The sequence below is a fragment of the Adiantum capillus-veneris genome, chromosome 4, assembly GCF_014529385.1.
Source record: "Adiantum capillus-veneris isolate H3 chromosome 4, ASM1452938v2, whole genome shotgun sequence".
NCBI lineage: Eukaryota > Viridiplantae > Streptophyta > Polypodiopsida > Polypodiales > Pteridaceae > Adiantum > Adiantum capillus-veneris.
Window position 1 is genome coordinate 38944636 of NC_140934.1, and position 19979 is coordinate 38964614.

The window sequence follows — 19979 nt, forward strand, 5'->3', positions numbered from 1 at the left end:
CTATAAAAGGAGGCCATTTCTACACACATTTCATAGTGTGAAGTTGATGCAACAAGGTGAGTGTGAGGTGGTGAGAGTGAAGCAAGGCGGGAGCTCCATTAAGGGTATAATCCCTTTGTAAACTACTTCTTGTTTTGAAGTACTAAAGCCATTGAGTGGCTGCTTTCCCGTGGACGTAGCCCACATTGGGTGAACCACGTATATCGTGTGTACTCTCTCTCTCTCTCTCTCACTCTACTCTATAATCTCGTGTATGTAAATCTGTCTCCCTCTATTAAGTAATCTACTCAATTATCTATTTAGCTACATCTCATTTCCTAACAACTGGTATCAGAGCAAGGTTTGCTCATAGCTAAATTATTTCAAGGAAAGGATTCCTTGAATTGAGTGGGAGTTATGGAGGAGGAAGGGAAGCTCAAGATTGAGAATTTCAATGGCAAAAACTACCAACATTGGAAGATGCATATTGAAGACTATCTCTACCAGAAGGACCTCTATTTGCCACTAGGCGGTCTTGCTAAGAAGCCCGCAACAATGGCAGATGCAGCATGGATTGTCCTTTATCGAAAGGCACTGGGAACAATCCGGTTAAGCTTAGCGTCAACGGTGGCCTTCAATGTTTCGGAGATGAAGACCACGGAGGACTTGATGAAGTCACTTGACGACTTCTACGAGAAACCATCGGCATCCAATAAGGTATTTCTTATGAAGCGCTTGTTCAATCTAAAGATGGCAGAGAATGGTTCAGTTGCAGAATACCTAAATGACTTTAACACAAACATAAGTCAACTTTGATCGGTGAAAATCAATTTTGATGACGAAGTGCGAGCTCTCCTTATACTATCATCTCTACCGGATAGTTGGGACAGCCTTGTGATGGCTGTAAGTAATTCTATCTTTGGCACAAATACTCTTAAGTTTGATGATGTTGTGGGTGTTCTCCTAAGCGAGGAAATGCGAAGGAGAAGCACAGGAGAATCATCAAGTGCTGCACTATCAATGGAAACAAGAGGAAGGCCTAAGGAGAGGTTCAAAAACCAAAAGGGTCGTGATCGCTCAAGACGGAGCAAATCACGCACAAAGTCAGTTTTTGAATGTTGGAACTGCGGCAAGAAGGGCCACGTCAAGAAGGATTGCTCGTCCAAGAAGAATAAGGAGACTGAGTCTCAAGACAACAAGCCAACATCGAAGGCCAATGTGGCAGGTAAAGTAGAGCAAGATGCTCTAATTCTCTCATTATACAATGTGTCTAATTCCTGGATAGTAGATTCTGGGGCTTCATTCCATACGACACCACACAAGCAACATTTCCAAGACTACACCAAAGGTAATTTTGGGTATGTATACTTGGGAGATGATGAAGCTTGTGAGATTGTCGGCAAAGGTACAATTTCTGTCAAAACTGCTCTAACGAAAATGAATGGAAGCTTAAAGATGTTAGGCATGTTCCTTCTCTTCGGAAAAATTTGATCTCTATAGGACAATTGGATGATGAAGGTCACAACATTGCATTCGGAAACAAACGGTGGAAGATCTCAAAGGGATCTTTGGTGGTTGCCAAGGGAGAAAAAGTCGGTACACTTTATTTGTGTACTGTTAGCACGCAACCTTCAGCTTGTGCAGCAACTACAGAAGTTGACAGCGCGGTGTGGCACTACCGGCTTGGGCATATGAGTGCCAAAGAAATGCAAATCCTTCAAACAAAGAAGCTTCTACCAGGTTTGAAAGAAGTGGACTTAGAGTTTTGTGAAGATTGTGTTTATGGTAAACAAAAGAGGGTAAAATTTCAAAAATCAGGAAATGAAAGAAAAAATAAAAAACTTGAGTTGGTTCATTCTGATGTTTGGGGTCCTTCAAGTACACCATCACTTGGTGGCTCATTGTACTATGTAACATTCATAGACGATGCGACTAGAAAATCATGGGTTTATGTCATGAAGAATAAATCCGATGTATTTTCCATATTTCAAAGGTGGAAAGCCTTTGTGGAGAATGAAACAGGTCCCAAGGTTAAATGCCTCAGATCCGACAATGGAGGTGAATATTGCAGCCAAGCTTTTGAAAGCTTTTGTGCTAAGAATGGCATTCAGAGACAAAGGACAACCCCAAGGACACCTCAACAAAATGGGATTTCAGAAAGGATGAACATGACAATCATGGAGCGAGCACAAAGCATGCGGCTACATGCTGGCCTACCGCTTGAGCTTTGGGCGGAACCTGTAAGTACGTTTGTGTACTTAATCAATCGGTCACCCTCAATGGCATTGGATGGGGGAGTTCCAGAAGAGGCATGGATAGGTAAACCGGTGAATTATGCATTTCTCAAAGTGTTTGGGTGTGAGGCTTTCATGCACATAGATAGAAGCCTAAGATCAAAGCTAGATGCAAAGTCGAAAAAGTGTTTCTTCATTGGCTATGGAGAAGGTGACTTTGGGTATCGCCTATGGAATCCTGAAGATGGTAAAATCTTAAGGAGTAGGGATGTAATTTTTAATGAACAAAATATGTACAAAGATTACTTGGAAAGAAAACAAACAAAAGAAACAGGTGATGAGTACATGGAGCTTGAGGACGGTGAAGACTCAAGGACTGCAAACGGTGACAATGTGCAACAACGTCAACCAAATGAGAAGCCTCAACCTATTCCCCGAAGATCTACAAGAGCAAGTAAACCTCCAGAAAGGTTTTTTCCTTCCTTCAACCATCTCTTGATCTCAGATTCTGGAGAGCCAGAATCATACGAAGAAGCTATGCAACATGAATCCAAAGAAGAATGGACGAAGAGCTGCAACTGGAGATGGACTCACTACATCACAACCAAACATGGGAATTGGTTGAGTTGCCTAAAGGTAAGCGGGCACTTCAAAAAAAATGGGTGTACAAGGTGAAGGAAGAAGAAGGTGGGAAGAAAAGATATAAGTCTAGGCTTGTGGTAAAAGGGTTTTCTCAAAATAAAGGTATTGATTTCAATGAAATATTTTGTAAAAATGAACTCAATTAGGCTTTTCTTAAGCCTTGTGGCTGCTCATGATTTAAATCTCGAGCAAATGGATGTAAATACGGCATTCCCTCACGGTGACTTAGAGGAGGAAATCTACATGCTTCAACCAAAGGGGTATGAAGTAAAAGGTAAGGAGAAGATGGTTTGCAGATTAAAGAAGAGCTTGTATGGTTTAAAACAAGCATCAAGACAATGGTACTTGAAGTTTGATCGATGGATGTTGGATCATTGATTCACAAGATGCAACTCGGATCACCGCGTCTACACGAAGAATTTGGGAGATGGGAAATTCATCATCCTAATGTTGTATGTTGATGACATGTTGATTGCAAGTGCTAACATGCAGGACATCAAAGACCTAAAAGAGGAGCTGTCTAAATCTTTTTCAATGAAAGATTTAGGTGCTGCAAAGAGGATACTTGGTATGAAAATATCAAGGGACAGGACAAAGAAGACAATAAAGCTATCTCAAGAAGATTACATCAAGAAGGTACTAGAAAGGTTTGCAATGCAAAATGCAAAACCAGTTTCTACACCTTTGGCTGGTCATTTTAAACTAACGAAGGATATGTGTCCAAAGACACAAGAGGAGATAGCCTATATGTCTAAAGTTCCATATGTTGCAGCGGTAGGTTCTCTAATGTATGCTATGGTCTGGACAAGGCCAGACATTCCACATGCAATGGGAGTTGTGAGTAGGTTCATGGACAACCCAGGTAAAGAGCATTGGCAAGCTGTGAAGTGGATACTTAGGTATCTAAAAGAGACAACAACAAATGCTTTGTATTTTGGAGGAACTGATATTTTTCTAGAAGGGTATGCTGATGCAGATATGGCAGGTGACAAAGATACTCGAAGGAGCACTACTGGCTATGTGTTCACGGTTGGAGGCACAGCAGTAAGCTGGGCTTCAAAGCAGCAGAAAGTGGTTTCACTTTCTACCACGGAAGCAGAGTATGTAGCAATGACAGAGGCAAGCAAATAAATTTTGTGGCTTCACAGATTCTTAGAAGAGCTTGGATTCAAACAAGACAATTGTGTCTTGTACAGTGATAGTCAAAGCGCTATCCATCTTGCAAAGAACTCAGCCTTTCATTCAAGGACAAAGCACATTGAGGTGAGATATCACTTCATACGCACTCTTTTGGAAGAGGGATAGCTAAAGCTAGGAAAGGTGCATACAAGTGAAAATCCTGCAGACATGTTTACAAAGGTGGTCAACAAGGAGAAGTTGAGCTTTTGCTCATCTTCAATCGGCATTCAAGGATAAGAAGCCATAATGGAAAGCAGTCACAGGTTTGGTTTGGAGATCAGTCTCCAAGTGGGAGATTGTTAAGTATGGAGCCTGATTTACCCTTGTAATTTTCTGTGGTAAAAGCGCACATTTGTAAGGCCCCCATCATGAGGAGAAGCCATCGTGCGTGAAGGAAAATCGCTCGCTGGAAACCAAAATTTTCACGGCCAAAAATCAGGGGCAACTTTAGGGGCCTCGGGGGCGAAACCCTCGAGAATTTTTTTTCCCCTTGTCGGAATATTCCTTTTCGCTGGAATATTATGGCTGGACGGCGGCCGGAAAGTGGTCGGAAAACAACCAGTCGGTTGGTCGGCGGCCGGTAGTCATGGCCGGTGGCCGGTGTTCGAGAGTCAATGGCCGGTGGCTGGTGGTCGAATTCAATGGCTGGTGGCCGAATTCAAAAGCGGACTTGTCTTCAATGGCGGCCACACATGGGCGGATTGAAGGGTCCGATTTGGACTTATCTACACAAGGGCGGCTACACACGGCTGCCTCTCATGAGAGAGGACAGCCCTTTTGGCCTATAAAAGGAGGCCATTTCTACACACATTTCATAGTGTGAAGTTGATGCAACAAGGTGAGTGTGAGGTGGTGAGAGTGAAGCAAGGCGGGAGCTCCATTAAGGGTATAATCCCTTTGTAAACTACTTCTTGTTTTGAAGTACTAAAGCCATTGAGTGGCTGCTTTCCCGTGGACGTAGCCCACATTGGGTGAACCACGTATATCGTGTGTACTCTCTCTCTCACACTCTACTCTATAATCTCGTGTATGTAAATCTGTCTCCCTCCATTAAGTAATCTACTCAATTATCTATTTAGCTACGTCTCATTTCCTAACAGTGCATTGTGCTCGCAGGTTCTCATGGGACATGAAAATGGAGGCTCTTTGTAGAAGATAGGTGGGACTTTGAGTCTCTCTCTCTCTCTCTCTCTCTCTCTCTCTCTCTCTCTCTAGCCTGTTCGTCTCCCATTTGCCCTCTCACTCACCAATATTCCCCGCCAGATCTCGGTTCACCACCCCTAAGTTCTCTTCTAGTGCCACCTGGCATGCCTGAAACGGTTCCCTTATAGAGTAGTATAGATGTATCTAGCATCATTGTCTTTATTGCGTATGACACGTGGGAAATTTCATTCTACCGGGATGATGTTTAAATTTAGGCGATGTGAGTCCCCGATCCGTCATGTTTAAAGTTTAGGCGATACGAGTCCCCAATTTCATTCTATTAGGATGATGATGTTTAAAGTTCAGGCGATGTGAGTTTCCGATCTGTCATGTTTTCCTCTTCCGCGTGCAAAATGAGGCTGATTGCGACTAGCTTTCGTCATCCTCTACAACATTGCGCATCGGCTTTTAGTGTGGTGAACGTCCTCTAGTTTGTCTCTCTTGGCCTGCATCCCGACCCATCTGCATGCGAAAATTTTCATAGCTGATTTTTTAGTGGACTCAAACAACTGTTGATTACAGCTTGCATTGTGTGGTCATGGTTTCAGCGAAGGAACGATTAGGCCATGTGGCACTTGAAGTAGCTTATCTTGAAAGATCCAGCCGATCTTGAGGGGAAAACAATGGATGTGGGCTCTCTTCGTTTTCAGATCCGAAGTACTACTGCCCAAGGGGGCTTCTCACGTGTTTACCTAGCCCCTGATGTTGCGCAAGCCCATTGCCCTCAAGCACATCATATGCATTGATTCAAAGTCCCTTGACCTCGTAAAAAAGGGAGTCTTGGCTCTCAAAGCATTTCGTGGGCACCCCAACCTCATTCTTCTCAAAGCTCAATCTATGTATGACTTAAATGGTACCAAGGAGTGCTTTTTGGCCATGAAGTACTGTGAGAAGATGATGGTTGATGACATGATGTCCTTGACAATCATGGTGCTAGTCTGAATGGAGGCTCTTTGAATGAGACAAGCGAGACTTTGAGTCTCTCTCTCTCTCTCTCTCTCTCTCTCTCTCTCTCTCTCTCTCTCTCTCTTCTCTCGGTCTCTACAGTCAACAACCCGACTCTCTCTCTCTCTCTCTCTCTCTCTCTCTCTCTCTCTCTCTCTCTCTCTCTCTCTCTCTCTCTCTCTCTCTCTCACCCGATCGCCTCCCATTTGTCCTCCCTGGGCTCACCAATTTTCCCCACCAACTTCAACTTCCGCTCACCGTCCCGGAGTCTTTTTCCATTGCCACCTGAAGTCGCGGAGCGGAGCGTGGGTCGACTCTCTCTCTCACACACACACACACACACAGTGAGCTTACACAGTACACAGTACGCAGAGATCTGTTAGAAGGGTTATCTCCTGAATCCCTAGTATTCACAAAGAATATGTTAGTATATACAAAGAGTTAGAGGTAAGTGAGTTAGGCGGGCGGCCGGCCATATCCGCATAAGAGGCCACTTGGGCTTTAATCCCAACAACCTCCCACTTAAAGTCCAATGTGGCACTTTAAGTAACTGTAAATCTATGAACATAAATGTACAAAGATTTACATGGCTGCCATCTATCCAATGCCCAATAACTCACGACAATGCACAAAGCCCTCTCCTGGAAGTCCCTTTGTGAGTAGATCAGCAGGATTGTCCTTGGTGTGGATCTTCAGCAGTTGTATCTGCTTGTCTTCAAGTACTTCCCTAATGAAGTGATATTTCACATCAATATGCTTAGTCTTCGAGTGGAACACTGGATTCTTTGCCAATTGTATAGCACTTTGACTATCACAATATAACTCTGGCATATCTGCATTGATTCCCAAGTCTGCAACCAATCTACCAAGCCAAATAGCTTCTTTGCATGCCTCATTTGCTGCAACATACTCAGCTTCTGTAGTAGACTGCGTAACACAATCTTGTAATCGAGATCGCCATGATATGGCACCTCCAGCCAATGTAAAGACATAGCCTGATGTAGATCTCCTCTTATCCAAGTCTCCTGCATAATCTGAGTCAGTGTATCCTCTGACACTCAAATCCTGACTACCATAGCATATGCGCATACTCTTTGTATGTTTTAAGTATCTCATGATACCTTTCACTGCCTCCCAATGTTTCTTGCCGGGATTTGACATATATCTGCTAACCACTCCCACTGCAAATGCAATATCCGGACGTGTAGCAATCATTGCATACATCAAACTACCCACTGCAGACGCATATGGAATCTTATCCATTTCAGCCTTTTCTTCCTCAGACACAGGACAATCTTGTTTGCTAAGTTTCACATATGGTGGCAATGGAACACTCAATGCCTTTCCCTTCTCCATATTGAAACGTTGCAAAACCTTGTCAATATACTCTGTTTGAGATAACCAAATCAACTTCTTTGATCTGTCTCTCTCAATGCGCATACCAAGTATATGACTTGCCTCACCCATGTCTTTCATGTCAAACGATTTTGCCATCTTTGACTTCAAAGCTGAAATTTCTTCCAAGTGTTTGCCGGCAATCAACATGTCATCCACATACAAAATAAGGATCAGCCAACTGCCATCCTTAGCCTTCTTTGTATATAGACAGTGATCAAACTCACTACGTTTGTAGCCTTGAGAAAGCATAAACTGGTGGAACTTATGGTACCATGCCCTTGGTGATTGTTTTAAGCCATAAAGACTCTTTAACAACTGGCATACCAAATGTTCCATGCCTTTCTCAACAAACCCTTCTGGCTGCTGCATGTAAATTTCCACATCTAAATCACCATGCAAGAACGCTGTCTTGACATCCATTTGGTGCAACACCAAATCCAATATAGCAACCAATGCAAGAAAGCATCTCAATGTAGTCATCTTGACCACTGGAGAGAAGACTTCATCAAAGTCAATGCCTTGTTCTTGCTTAAAGCCCTTGGCAACAAGCCTTGCTTTGTACTTTGGCTGACTATCATGAGCGGTGATCTTATACCTGTAAACCCATTTACAAGGTAGAGCCTTTTTGCCCTGTGGTAATTTAACCAACTTCCATGTCTGGTTTTTATGCAGAGCTGTCATCTCTGACTGCATGGCCAACTGCCATTTTTTCGAGTCAACCACTTGTAATGCTTCCTTGTAACAAGATGGTTCTCCGTAATCTGTGAGCATGACATAATTTAGAGATGGCGCATAACGATCAGGTGGTTTGGAGACACGCTCAGAACGTCTCACCACAACTGATTCTGCCTCTCTAGCCACTATAGGCTATTCCTGAGCCTGACTATGCTGTCTTGATGTGCTAGCACTAGGTCCATCTTCCCTGAAGACAACTCTTCTGATCTCCTCTGTCTTCTCTGGCTTAGAGTGAAACTTGGCTTCATTGAAATGCACATCATTGCTACGAATAAGCTTTCTGGACTCAGGATCCCAAAGCCGGTAACCCATCTCGCCCGATTCTCCGTAGCCAAGAAATATACACTTCTTGCTCTTTGGTTCTAACTTATTTCTGAACTCCTTAGGAATATGGCTATAAGCTTCACAACCAAAGACTCTGAGATGCTTATACGAAGGTGCCTTGCCTGTCCATAGCATCTCGGACACTGCACTCTTATCCAGAACCCTACTAGGAGACCTGTTGATCAAATGGACTGCTGTAGCCACTGCTTCCGCCCAAAATCCATCAGGCAACTCAGCATTTGACAACATGCTTCTGACCTTCTCTTGTATGGTCCTATTCATACGTTCTGCAACCCCATTCTGTGAAGGATTATATGGTGCAGTAAGTTCCCGCTTAATCCCTTTTTCTTGACAAAAGTCTTGAAAAGCTTTGGAAACGTACTCTCCACCATTGTCAGTTCTCAAGCACTTCAGCTTCTGACCACTCTGATTCTCCACCAGCTGCAAGAATGTCTTAAAGACCTTGAGCACCTCATCCTTGTGCTTCAAGAAGTAAACCCATACTTTGCGAGAATAGTCATCTATGAATGTACAAAAGTACGCTGCTCCCCCTAGTGACAAACTAGGCATTGGTCCGCATAGGTCACTGTGTACAAGAGCTAACCGTTCGTCCCTACGATTCCTCTTTGATCTGTGCGGTTCCTGTGTTTGCTTACCATAAACACAATGCTCACAAAACTCGAAATCTTGAAATGAAAATCCAGGCAAATAACCATAATGAGAAAGTATTTCCATTCCTCTTTTGGACATATGTCCCAACCTACGATGCCACAGTGACACACTTGGCTGCTCAATCACATTAATTACATGGTTTTTAACCTCTGAAACATGTAAAGTGTACAGAGTTCCTGACTTGCTGCCATGTGCTACAGTCATCGAACCTTTGGAGATCTTCCAAGCGCTGTTCCCAAAAACTGTCACATAACCCGCATCATCCAACTTCCCTGTACTAATCAAGCTCTTTCGGATTGCTGGAACATGTCTGACATTCTTGAGCCATAAAGAAGAGCCATTCTGAAACTTCAACTGCACATCTCCCACTCCAAGTATGTCACAAACCTGCTCATTGCCAAGTCTGACATAATCTTTAGTAGCCACATATGATGTAAACCACTCTTTGTGCGGAGAAACATGTAAAGATGCCCCTGAGTCGATAATCCAATCACTCATAGCATGTCCATCCTCTGCAGTCAAGAAAACAGAATCAAGATTGCTTGTAAGGAAGATGTCACCAGCTGCTATACCAGAATCATTGTTTGAACCAGATCCTGTGACATTCACCTCTTCAATCTTCACTGAACTCTTCTTTTCATCTTGCTCAGAACTCTTTGTTTTGCCTTTTTCTTGTTTCCACTTCGTACAGTCTCGCTTCATGTGACCCTTCTTGCCACAATGGTAGCATTCTATGTCATCCTTTGACTTCGAATCACGAGACTTACTTCGGTTTTGTGCCTTCTTACCCTTCTTCTCTTTAAACTGTTGTCTCCCTCGAACGACCAAAGCGCTATTGCCTTTGCCTTTGTCAATGTTCTTCCTGTTCACTTCCTCTGTGAGCAAGCTGCCTTCTACATTGGCACTCGTAAGACCTTCTGGCACGACAGAATTACTTAACGCTGTACGAAAAGTATCCCAACTGTCTGGCAAAGTGATTAAGAGAAACATAGCCTTCACTGAATCTGGAAAGACTATCTCTTGTGCTGTTAACTGGCTGAAAATTGAGTGAAATTCATTCAGATGATTTGACATGGCTGTCCCTTCCTTCATCTTCAAATCCACCAATTTCTTGAGCCAGTAAATCTGAGAAGCAGCACTTTGTTTCTCGTACATATCACATAGCTTTTGCCATACGCCATACGCTGTAGTCTCTTCTGCTACGTTGAAGTAAACATTTTCTGCCAGTGTCAGCATGATTGTGGAACAAGCTAACTCGTCAAGCTCTTCCCACTCATCTTCAGCCATACCTTCTGGTCTCTCCCCTTTGAGCTTCAGTGGCTTCACTTGTTTTTTCTGCACCAAAACCTGCCAAATCTGCTTCTTCCAGAATGGAAAGTTTGTGCCATCCAGCTTCTTTATGTTGTAAAGAGTCTCACTGTGAGAAGATGCCATATCTGCCAAACTGTTTACTCCTGAGAAAAATCCGGCAGAGTTTCCCCTGTAAACTGGCCTCTGTACACAGTAAACAAGCTATAATCAACAAGCTGAACACCTCTCCTCAGGAACTGTCAGTATTTTTGAAAATTTTTGACAGAGTCTCCCCTGTAAACTGAGCTCTGGGAACCAAAAGATAGCTCAAGAAACAATCATAAATAGCTGACCAATGACGAAGTAAGCATACACTGTCTCCTCTCTGGGCGATGACAGAACCTGTATCTGTCTCAAGACTGAACCCTGAACAATGCCTCAACGGCCTGACGCATAAGATGCAATCCAGTGTCTACACAAAGTCATACATCCTAAGGGATAAAAGTCGCCGAAGAGGATGCGTGTAGAGGGGAACTCCAGCAACCTAATCCACCTCACACTGGGTAACCCAGCCCCCAGTGCTTGGCTTCAAAAAACCTCACACACGACCCTCTCAGATGGCTCAGCAAACTGCCCAGAACTAGCATACATCCTATAATAGACCAATCACTGTCCTATGACCGCTGCAGCGGTCTGTCTGCTAGCGTGACTCACAACTAGCAGACCCACAATCACAGTACATCAATCTGCAATACATGCCAGTGGTGTCAAGCCGTCGTATGGCCACACCTCCCCTGGAACCTGGCAAGCACAAGAAGTAGCAATGCAGACTGCAATATATATATCTGATGATATATATGTGTACCTGGTCTATAGATGATGCTCTGAAGACGAATAAGTGATGTATGTCGATGTCGATATTGATGTCGACCACCTCCTGCTTGCCAATCTACACAAGACGGATTTCTTTGCGGCTGAAATCTATCTTCTGCTGTAGTGCTCAGAACGAAATTCTGAGGGCATAAACGGCTTCGAAAGGGGGGTAAAACTCCAGGTCGCCTGGTGGAAACGCTCCCGGAATGCCGAGTGTGAATTTTCGAACTCCGGATCTAGAATCTGCCAAAAAAGTGCGCGCGCGCGATTGCGCAAATCCGCACTGAACCAAGGCTCTGATACCAATTGAAGTCGCGGAGCGGAGCGTGGGTCGACTCTCTCTCTCACACACACACACACAGTGAGCTTACACAGTACACAGTACGCAGAGATCTGTTAGAAGGGTTATCTCCTGAATCCCTAGTATTCACAAAGAATATGTTAGTATATACAAAGAGTTAGAGGTAAGTGAGTTAGGCGGGCGGCCGGCCATATCCGCATAAGAGGCCACTTGGGCTTTAATCCCAACACCACCTGCATGTCTAAAAACATTTATAGATAGATATAGATATAGATATAGATTATAGAGTAGTATAGATAGGGCCAGTTCAGACCCTGCGACGGAAATGCTTCCCACAGGGGCGTCTAAACTGGGTGGAAAAGCCTATTTGCTGCAGAGCAGGTATCATCTTCCTCCGGGCCCACCATTTTTCTTCCAGCACCCCCCCCGGAAGAGTTGCTGGCCTCTCTCCACCTCTCTCTGTTTTTCGCTCTTCTTCCTCCAGCACTGTTCAGACGAGGCGGCGCAGAAAGCCTTTCTTCCTCCAGCCTCGTCTGAACCCAGCCATAGTATAGATGGAACAAGCGAAGCTAAGGGCGCATTCACACGTAGCCGTGGTGGGGGTGGAGCGCACGTTGTCGAGGGATATGTGTTCGCTACGTGAGCCGGGCAGGCGCCGGACCTCTGGCTGTGGGAGGTGTGAAAGAGAGAGAACAAGAACAACTGATAACTCTGGCAATCATCAATTAATCGATTAATACGTTTAAGTATAACTTAATCTTTAGCCAAGGCGGGCTGTTAACAGCGTCGTCACTTGGATCATCTTCTAATTACGAGCCATTAACGACACCGGACTTAACAAAATGCTAATGTAATGTTTAACGGATGACGGTGATGGAAATTATCTCTTGTCGCTTTATCTACTTCAAGTTCCATTAGATTTTGCAAGCTTCAAGTCAATTTACTGCCTCAATCATCAAGCCTCAATTATTATCAATTATCCTCGCCTTTGGTCCTCCGACTCTCTTTTTCTTGAGTACCTTATCTTGCCGGAATCTGCCTATCTGCTCTTGCCAATCATCCTTTCCCTTGCCGAGATCTTCTTACTCTTGAGCGAGAGAGTTCCTAGCTTTTCCGATTCAATTGTGAGCTTGAAGCCGAGCCTAGTTCCCTTATGCCTCCTCTTGATTATGGCCGAGAGAGGGAGAGAACGCCGTGTTCTTGCTCCTTCGAGTCTTGGCTTCCTCTTATGGCTCAAGGTCTTGAGAAAGAGAGAGCGAGAGACTTTCCTTGCCTTGGCTTCACAGAGAGAGAGAGAGAGAGAGAGAGAGAGAGAGAGAGAGAGAGAGAGAGAGAGAGAGAGAGAGAGAGAGAGAGAGAGAGAGAGAGATGCTTCCTCCCTTGGCTCCCTTCACCTCCTCGCCTTCCCCTCTTCTCTCGTTTTCCTCTTTTTCCTCGCCTTGGCTCCTTCTCTCCTGCCTTCATTGGCTTGCAATACCCTCATGCAAAAGAAAATTCCACTATTAATAGTGTGTGCCCTCTTTTTGCAATGGCGCTGGTGTCATTGATGTGGCATGAGAACCGTCTCCATGACGTGGCAGTGGCGGGCAAAACTACACCTAAACGCGCGCCGCTCGGACCAAATAGGATCGCCCTGCCTTGCTCGTCATTTTTCGCTTCTAGGCCTTCGTCAACCGATGCCCGTAGAGCTCGCTATGAGCTCTTCCTCCTCCCATGCGCTGCGCTGTTTTCCCTGCCCGCCATGCTCCACATTTATTTCTTCTAAAACCCTTTATTTTCAAAGTGGGCAGCCCATACTATTTGGCCTTTGGGCGGCCCTTTTGTTCCATAGATTATTGGGTGGCCATTTGAGTTACCCCCTTTGGCTCACACTTGGGCCTTATCTAACACAATGGGCGGCCTTAGTGCTCCATTAGGCGGCATAGTTACCTGTAAGGGCACCACATTTGGCATACATATTGGCTGGGCGGCTTAAGCACTACATCTTTCCCCAGTAGTCCTTGATTAACAATGTCTTTGTGAATTTTGATGCCCGCATCATTTTGCATGGTGATGCTTGCCTTCAAGATATAAGCGCACATGATTGCATTTGTCCAGCTTCCTGGCCCTGCCTTTGTTGGAGTTATCCCGCAATCATTGCATTCTATGAGATCACATGAAGCTCTTCAAGCAGTTTTTGTACTTAATGAGACGTACACCACATTTGACGTACATGTAGCTGCTATCAATGCACTGCAGGAGATAATATTTTGGACAAGATTCTCCTCGAGCACTTACTTTGCTGCACTCCAAAATCCGATTGAGAGCCAAAATCTCCCAGATGGCACACCGACTGAGCCGACCGGACTGGTACGGAGCCGGCCCCCGGTGAATCTAACGGCCTATAACTTGGCAACCGTAACTCTGATCACTGATCTGAAAAGACCGACATGCTCCAGAAATTAAGCACTTCAACCTGATGCATTCATTTCAGTTTTGTACCCTCAGCTGGAGTTGCCCAATCCGGTACAAATCTGCAATCGACATAAACTTCAAACTGCCATAACTTCTTCACCGTAGCTCCAATCGACGAGCCGTAAAGACAAGCCGGTAGAGCACTTCAAGCACTGTAGTTCTAAGTCATAATCTTTCATCTGTGCTCACTTCAAGCATACTCATTTTTGGCATCATTAAGGCATCTGTTGGCCCTTTTAAGCAACATCTGGCACACATTAATCATTAAACATGACCTGTTATCAAGCCATGATCACTGCTCACTAAACGTGTAGACTTCAAAGAAGTTTAGCTTGCATTTCTCTGCTCTTTTTCTCATCATGACAGCGGAGCTGCACGACAACGTGAGGAATAAGGCCTTTGTCAGATGCATCCGGACGCTCGTATACGCTACTGAGCTGGACCAATCTCCTCTTTCACCTTGCACATCGACTGTCACACAGGGTGGTGGACAACTCTGTTGCTTGGTGAGGTGGAAGCCTGGTCGACGGCCACGCTGATGGGTTTGGTGTCCCGAGGGGCCTGAGCTGCCCACCCTCGCCCATCTTGCAGACGAGCCAATCAGCGCCAAGCTTTTTGTATGAATTTTCTGGAAGTGTGGCCGCCTTGTGTAACTGCAATGTAGGACACAACTTTTTTAGCTCAGAATGGCCGACGGTCACTCTACACCACATAGGATATGTCCACCGTCCTCTTGTGACACGGGCCTAAATATGTCCCTTATTGTATTGTATTGTATAAAGAGCGTAATTGATACCCTAAAGACGTTGGAAAGATCAGAGGCGCATTCGCACGTAGCCTTGGCGGGGGTGGAGCGCACGTGAGGAATAAATATGTCCCTTATGGTATTATTGTATTGTATAAAGAGCGTAATTGATACCCTAAAGACGTTGGAAAGATCAGAAGCAGAAGCGTTTCTGATGGCCGTGACGCGATGGTGCATGTTGGGTCGAGCTCACCGGTGGGCTGTACAGATGGGCTCTCCGCCATCACGCGCTGCTGCACGTTGAATCAAGCTTACCTGCGGGCTTTGGAGATGGGTTCTCCCCCATCACCCGAGACTGGCCTGAAAGAACCTGCCTTCACTCCATCCCACCATTTGAAAGACCGCTTGCATAGCTTTACGAACTTTCTTCTCAGCAACATTAGCGAATGGAGCAATCCCCACCCCCCGTGGCCTTCTCCCCCGCCTCCATTTCCCTTTTCTGGCTCTGATAGATTCATTGAGGGTCGACTTCCCCACAGGACTGTCGCCATTTCAGCTTCTCTTGCTTCGCTGTTTTCTGATGCTGCACCTCTTGTCGATGCTTGCAAGCAAAACAATGAAAGCGTCCCCAGCATTGCAGATGTAGTATGCAGTGATAATGGCGGTGGTGCTACTCCATGCATCATTGACGATGGTAGAAGTACAACACTTGGAAACACAAGTTCAGAAACTCCAGAACTAAGCCCCACATTGAATCTTTTGCCTCTCCAAGTGGATGACTCTGTGCAACTTAGTCGCTCTCATCATCTGCAAGGTAGATCCCCACTCCCAAATGACACTGTTAATGTCTCTACAGTAGTCAGTTTGGAGGATCCTAAGGACTGTGCACATCCAAAGGATATCGACTCCAAATTGAATCGTTTGCATCTCCAAGGTGATGACTCTGCTCAACTTAGTTGCTCTCATCATCTGCAAGGTAGACCCCCAAATGACACGGTCAAATTCTCTACAGTAGTTAGTTTGGAGGATCCTAAGGACTGTGCACATCCAAAGGATGCCGATTCTCTTCAGTTTCCTCCTTCACATGGAACCCTTGACACTTGTGAGGGTAACTCAGAGATAATGATGGCAGTCGGGCAGACTATTGGTGTGCCTGAGGTGGTGGCAGCTGAAAGGCTTGTGTCTAATGCCATTTTTTCAATGGAGGTACCACATAAAGTTTTGCAGGATGTCTCTATGGAAGCTCCTGTCAGTCTCGAGCTGGCTGATGATTTGGAAGAGGGGGAACTCTCTGAAAGATTGTCAGGTGATGAAAAACTGACAACTATTGAGGAAGAGAATGTTGGTGGAGAGGGAAACATTCGAAAGGGCTGTCCTGACGCCAGCAGACTGGAAGTTGGCATGTCAAGAGGGGGCCCTCCTGATGGCACCTTTCCTGAGAAAAGGGTTTTAGACTCTGAAACAGATGAAGAAATGAATGAGCCAATTAGCTCATATGTGTCTCGATGTCACATGCAGTTAATGCCAAAGCTCGCGTCATCCCTGAATAGCAACAGTGAGTCCTCGGAGAAGAGAGTTAAACAAAAAGTGAGGACAGAGGAAGAGCAGCACCTTTTAGAGAAAACCCCCAGTGCGAGTTTGGGTTCTAAATCTGATCAAGGGAAGGCTTTGCTTGAAAGATTCAGTAGAGTGGTTGCTCCTGCAGATGAAAATGATGGCGGACTGTTGGGTCTGCAGAATGGCTCACTCCAGGTACTTGCACAAGGTAAGATAGATCCTGCTGGCAACGTAAGGATGGATGGAGCAAAGGACACACCCGATAAATGGTTGGTACAAGCGTCCAATGCTGGAGCCGATCAGCCAGAGGTACACTTTCATATCTTTTTTCTCCTCTGATTTGTGTGATTAAAATGAAGTCTTTCCATCACATTATCAGGATGTGGTTCCACAGGTATCTTTGAATTTGTATTTTTTCATAGGGTGAACTTCTATTCTAGTCAAATTTTCTGTAGGTAAGGGACTAAGATGCGGTGAGACCTTGTATCTCATGCATAGAATTTTTACTTGTCTTTGTAGGCTGGAAAAGTATGCAAGGATGTGGGAAATGCCAAAAGCCCTTTTTTCCCTTGTTTGGTTTCATCTGATGGTTCTCTCAGATTACCCTTGATAATCTCTTTGCCTGAGAGTAAGTAGACTAGAAGTGTGAAAATGTACAGTTCACCTAAGATGGATTTTTGATGATTTTGAGACGAGCATTTCAGGCAATCACTAGCTACTGAACTTTTGCTAGTGCAACATTTTCCAGGCACATTGTTTGATGAGGGTGTCACTTATTCAGTGAGTTGCCATCTCAGATTACAAAAACTCTGGTAGTGGAAGACCTAAAGATTAAGGTTGTTGTTATTGATTAGTGCAAGCATGCTCAATATTGACAAGTATTTGGGATGCAGTAGTATTTGGACTCTTTCATCTTTTTCTACCATATACCAAGAATTTTTGCTATTTACTTGGGTTTCTTTTGATGCAATCGACAGAGTCACATTGGATTATCATCATTGAATATCAATGAAGGCATGTGTCTGCCAACTCTTAATGCCGGAATTTTTGAAAAGTTGGCTAGCCAAGTAAGTTCCAATCTTTCTCTCCAAAGATTTCTAGAAGTCAGGATGTATGCTTGTATAATTTTGTCTCTGTAAAGCCCCATATGGTAATGTTATGTCATGGAAAGAATTGGGAAGAATCACTTAGGGGTTGCCAAAATTTATTTTATATTTGGGGAAGACACCACTATATCTTAACTCATGGTAGATCCAGAGCTCAGTCCTTATGCAATTGACCATAGGGGTCGCTTCAAAGACACAAGACACAGTAGGGTTTGAGCCATCCCTGGCACTTTCATCTTCCATTTCAGCAGTAGATCTAGCACTATCTCTGGTGCCCAGTTGCCTCCCCTTATAAACCTGTAAAACAGGAATTCACCCCTTAACAAAAATTTAACACTTGGTAGCTAGAGTGCTCCCAAGTAGACAATGACACCTTGTTGGCCCCGAAGATTGGCGCTCTTTTGGGTATTTCTTTATTCCAATTGAACTTGGAGGAAAACCTGTAATCTTCTACGAGCTGTCCCACTTTTATTGGGCTGAAAATTCTCTACTGTAGCCCAATTTTGGCAGCATAATGACAGTTGAAGGCTTCACACACAAATCCCCATGTAATTGGTGACTTGCCACGTACATTAGAACACTTCTATAGACAGCATGCTGAATTCTCTGTTTTTAGCCTTTGAAATGCACCAGAACACCTGTTTGACGGTTGCCTAGCTTCCACAGCAAGCTGTAATTCTCTGTTTTGAGCTCTGTTTTGTGTGCCGAATGCACATGTAGGTAGGCCTTGATGTCAGGTGCATCGGAATTAAAATGGTGAAGATTTAGTTTTACTCTTCCACAAAATCCTTTCCTTCTTTCCTTGTGTTAGTGAATGCTTTGTACTTCAATGAATGTTCCTTTTATGTTCCCCTGAAGAGAGGGGTTGAGAGAATGCAATAGAGATGTATAGAGGGAGAGAGAAAGAGAGAGAATAAGAGAGCGACACCCGATGGGGTCCCAACCAACCCTCTCAAGAGTCCCCCACACTGTTACCGATGTGGTATTTGCTTTAGATTGCGTAAATGGAATGTATACACAATGGAATACCTCAATGCAAACTCTAATGACTTGACGACGATGCAGGTCCTGCGAACAGGCTCACAAAATTGCCGGTACTAATCCTCCTAGGATTCTAGACATCCCTATCTAGGAAGAAGGGGAAAACTGGCTCTGGAAGTCGATGAAGTATGTCCACGTGGCACACAAGAGTCATGTGCACGGCGACGGAACATCAAGAACCATGAGCGTTTTCAATTTTCAGCCCTTAGACACCGCAGATCAAGTCCCAAACCTCGCAGATCTCACCTTCCCGCAGCAGTTCCTCGCCGCACGGTCAGTTTCCGCAAGGTTTACAGTTTCAGCCCGGAAAATGCAGATTTCAGCATCTGCGTTTTCAGCGCGTCGTCGTCGCATCGTCGTCATGGACATCGACATCGTCACCGACATAGAGTCAGAATTCAGCACATAACGATTTGCAGATATCAGCCTTTAGCGTTTTTAGTTTTCAGCCCGTCTCGTCGTCGTCCTCATCGTCGCAAGTCCAAGCATTGTAGAGATTTGTGCAATCATAAGTAGACCGCTCTCGCCATAGAGAGTGGGGCCTTCGGAGGAGGGTTTTACAACGTCTTTGGTGTCGTATTCTCTTTTCTATCTCTCAGTCTCATGCACTTCCATGCAAAACGCTGGGGCTGATTTGCAAATCAAAAACGCTAGGGCTGAAAATGGCTCTGCTGTCACCGGATGGCTTGCCACTGCAAAACCCTAGGTCTCTTGTTGAGTCTTCTGTCGCCAGGGATCTGTGAAAGCAAAAACGCCGGCTGATCTGGTCCAAAACCGCTAGGTGGTTGATGTGGAGCAAAAACGCTAGGGCGTGGGGTTCTACTGAGAAGTTGCCTGTTGAGCGATGGTGCTCTTGCTGCCTCTTCTGCCAATTAGTGCTAGTCTAGGTTCGCTTATATACAAACTTACACAATTTGCCCTACCTACTTTCCAACAAAAGTCACTTAAAAATAATAAGTGAAAAATGTCAAAAATAGGCTAAATGCACTGGAAAATTCCCCAGAAGTATTCTGATTGGAATTCTTATGATCATGCTGTGTGCAACCAGAGGATATGCATCTACACTAAGTATATGGGCATGCATGGTCTGCGAACAAACTCACAAAAGTGCCAGATCACTTCTAAATCTAGACTGACTGGACTGATTGAACCCTTGTCGTGTTGTAGCTTGTCCACGGACACATAGGGTTGGATGTGTACGTGACATCCCCTCCTTTTCAAAGTGAGGTACTGGTACCGAACTGTATGGCGTTGAGGGAGATCGCCAATAAAATGCGGAATCCTGGAAAGGACGCTTCGCC

The 19979-nt window shown here is 44.7% G+C and overlaps 1 protein-coding gene across 3 annotated transcripts in view; it reads left to right on the forward strand.

Moving 5' to 3' along the window:
• Positions 1-15101: 15101 nt before the first annotated feature.
• The window catches only part of EMB1789 (CCCH-type zinc finger family protein), a 72887-nt gene continuing 68009 nt past the window's right edge, over positions 15102-19979 (forward strand). The window contains exons 1-5 of one of the 3 annotated variants that reach the window (XM_086510394.1): positions 15102-16840; positions 17051-17159; positions 17280-17311; positions 17362-17367; positions 17509-17598. In XM_086510394.1, the coding sequence (XP_086366520.1) occupies positions 15203-16840; positions 17051-17159; positions 17280-17311; positions 17362-17367; positions 17509-17598 (1875 nt within the window). In that variant the 5' untranslated portion in view covers positions 15102-15202. The remainder of the gene's footprint in view (positions 16841-17050; positions 17160-17279; positions 17312-17361; positions 17368-17508; positions 17599-19979) is intronic. The other 2 variants (XM_086510392.1, XM_086510393.1) reach the window with 2 other exon arrangements.